The 1785-nt window shown below is 45.6% G+C and overlaps 1 protein-coding gene across 1 annotated transcript in view; it reads right to left on the minus strand.

The window, feature by feature from the left end:
* The window catches only part of LOC117960513 (intersectin-1-like), a 33897-nt gene that overhangs the window by 5325 nt on the left and 26787 nt on the right, over nucleotides 1-1785 (minus strand). Inside the window, 3 exon segments of the mRNA XM_034898459.1 lie at nucleotides 29-93; nucleotides 95-201; nucleotides 1601-1741. Coding sequence (XP_034754350.1) covers nucleotides 29-93; nucleotides 95-201; nucleotides 1601-1741 — 313 coding nt within the window.

Consider the following 1785-nt stretch of genomic DNA (forward strand, 5'->3'; position numbering starts at 1 on the left):
CTGGTTCCCAGGGTGCATGAGAGTGTACTACTGGTACTACTGGTTCCCAGGGTGCCTGAGAGTGTACTACTGGTACTAGTACTACTGTCTTTACTTGAGCAGTTTGATGTTACACATGATGAGCTCCTTCCAGTTGACGAAGATCATGGCTACTTCCTTATCCGTCAGCAGCTCGCAATCCAACAAGGGTTTGTGGAAGATCTGCACACACACACACACACACACACACACAGACACACACACACACACACAAACACACACACACAGAGAGAGAGAGAAAACTGAACACAACCTTCACCAATAGTAATCAAAACCCAGGTATTACTACTGTCACATTCAAATCCCACGACAGAAAATCCACATTTTAGAGTTTTTTCTTTATATAGACGGTAAAAAAGGAGAGAGCGCCCCAAATCAATCCATTTGATAGTTGACATCCATAGTTTGTGTTGGTAATCCTGAGTTTTGTTTGAGCAACTGGGTTCAACCAAAATTGGCTCTTTTTTTTAAGTCCTATATGACATAATTACAACCCCCCAAAAAAGTCAGAGACAGCTTGTTTCCCTCTGATTTGAAGTTTTCACTTTGACCTTTGGGTCAATTTATTTCACTAGAAGGACATGTGTAGTTTATTGACATGGGTTATATTTTTCGAAAAAAAAGTAACATTTGGGACTATTTTATGGCGTGTTTCACATAAAACCCTAAAAAAAGTCAGCTAAAAATGTTCCTTAGCTAATAAAGAATTAAGCAAATCGAGCCAAACAATGCTTTCTTTATTTTAAGATTAATATTTAAGATTTTTGGGGGCTTTTCTCTTGTGGACAGACGTGGGGGGGGGGGGGGGGGGGGGGGGGGGGTCGGACTAAAACCAGGTCCACTGCGGGACTCACAACAACCTTGTCTGAATATGTGTGGGAATTTCGGAGTCTCAAAGCAGGTCTAGACCACACTCTATAATTTACAGATAGACCAGGTCTAGACCACACTCTATAATTTACAGATAGAGCAGGTCTAGACCACACTCTATAATTTACAGATAGAGCAGGTCTAGACCACACTCTATAATTTACAGATAGAGCAGGTCTAGACCACACTCTATAATTTACAGATAGACCGGGTCTAGACCACGCTCTGTAATTTACAGATAGAGCAGGTCTAGCCCTCTCTATAATTTACAGATAGAGCAGGTCTAGACCACACTCTATAATTTACAGATAGAGCAGGTCTAGACCACACTCTATAATTTACAGATAGAGCAGGTCTAGACCACAATCAGTGCACAGTGCCACAGTGGCGAGAGAAAGCATCCTTTTAGGAACAAACCTGGGACAGACCCAGACCCAGACCCAGGCCCAGAACCAGGCCCAGGCTCTTGGTAGGCGGTGTCTGACGACCGGTTGGGGTTAGAATAAGAGTGGCAATAACAAAAAATCCCCAAAAATAGTAGTTTCCAGGTTTTTGCTTTGGCGCACAACTAGGCCAGCTATTGTGAACCCTAATTGTTGTGTATTTGCGAGGGTCCGGGTTTTGCCCCCCCCCCCCCCCAAGGGACTCGAGACACACACACACACACCTGTGCTGTACTGTGTGTGTTTACCTCCGTGACGAGCTGCAGGTCATTGACGTAGTTCTCCTCGGTGACGATGAGCTCGTGGATGTAGCCCTGCCTCTTCCTCTCCATGGGACTCAGCATGTCCAGCAGGTGGAGGTCAGCGCACCCTGAAACACACACACCGCACAATCACACACCCTGACCCAGGAGGGGGGGGGGGGGGGGGGGGG

Source organism: Etheostoma cragini, chromosome 17, assembly GCF_013103735.1.
Source record: "Etheostoma cragini isolate CJK2018 chromosome 17, CSU_Ecrag_1.0, whole genome shotgun sequence".
Classification (NCBI taxonomy): Eukaryota; Metazoa; Chordata; class Actinopteri; order Perciformes; family Percidae; genus Etheostoma; species Etheostoma cragini.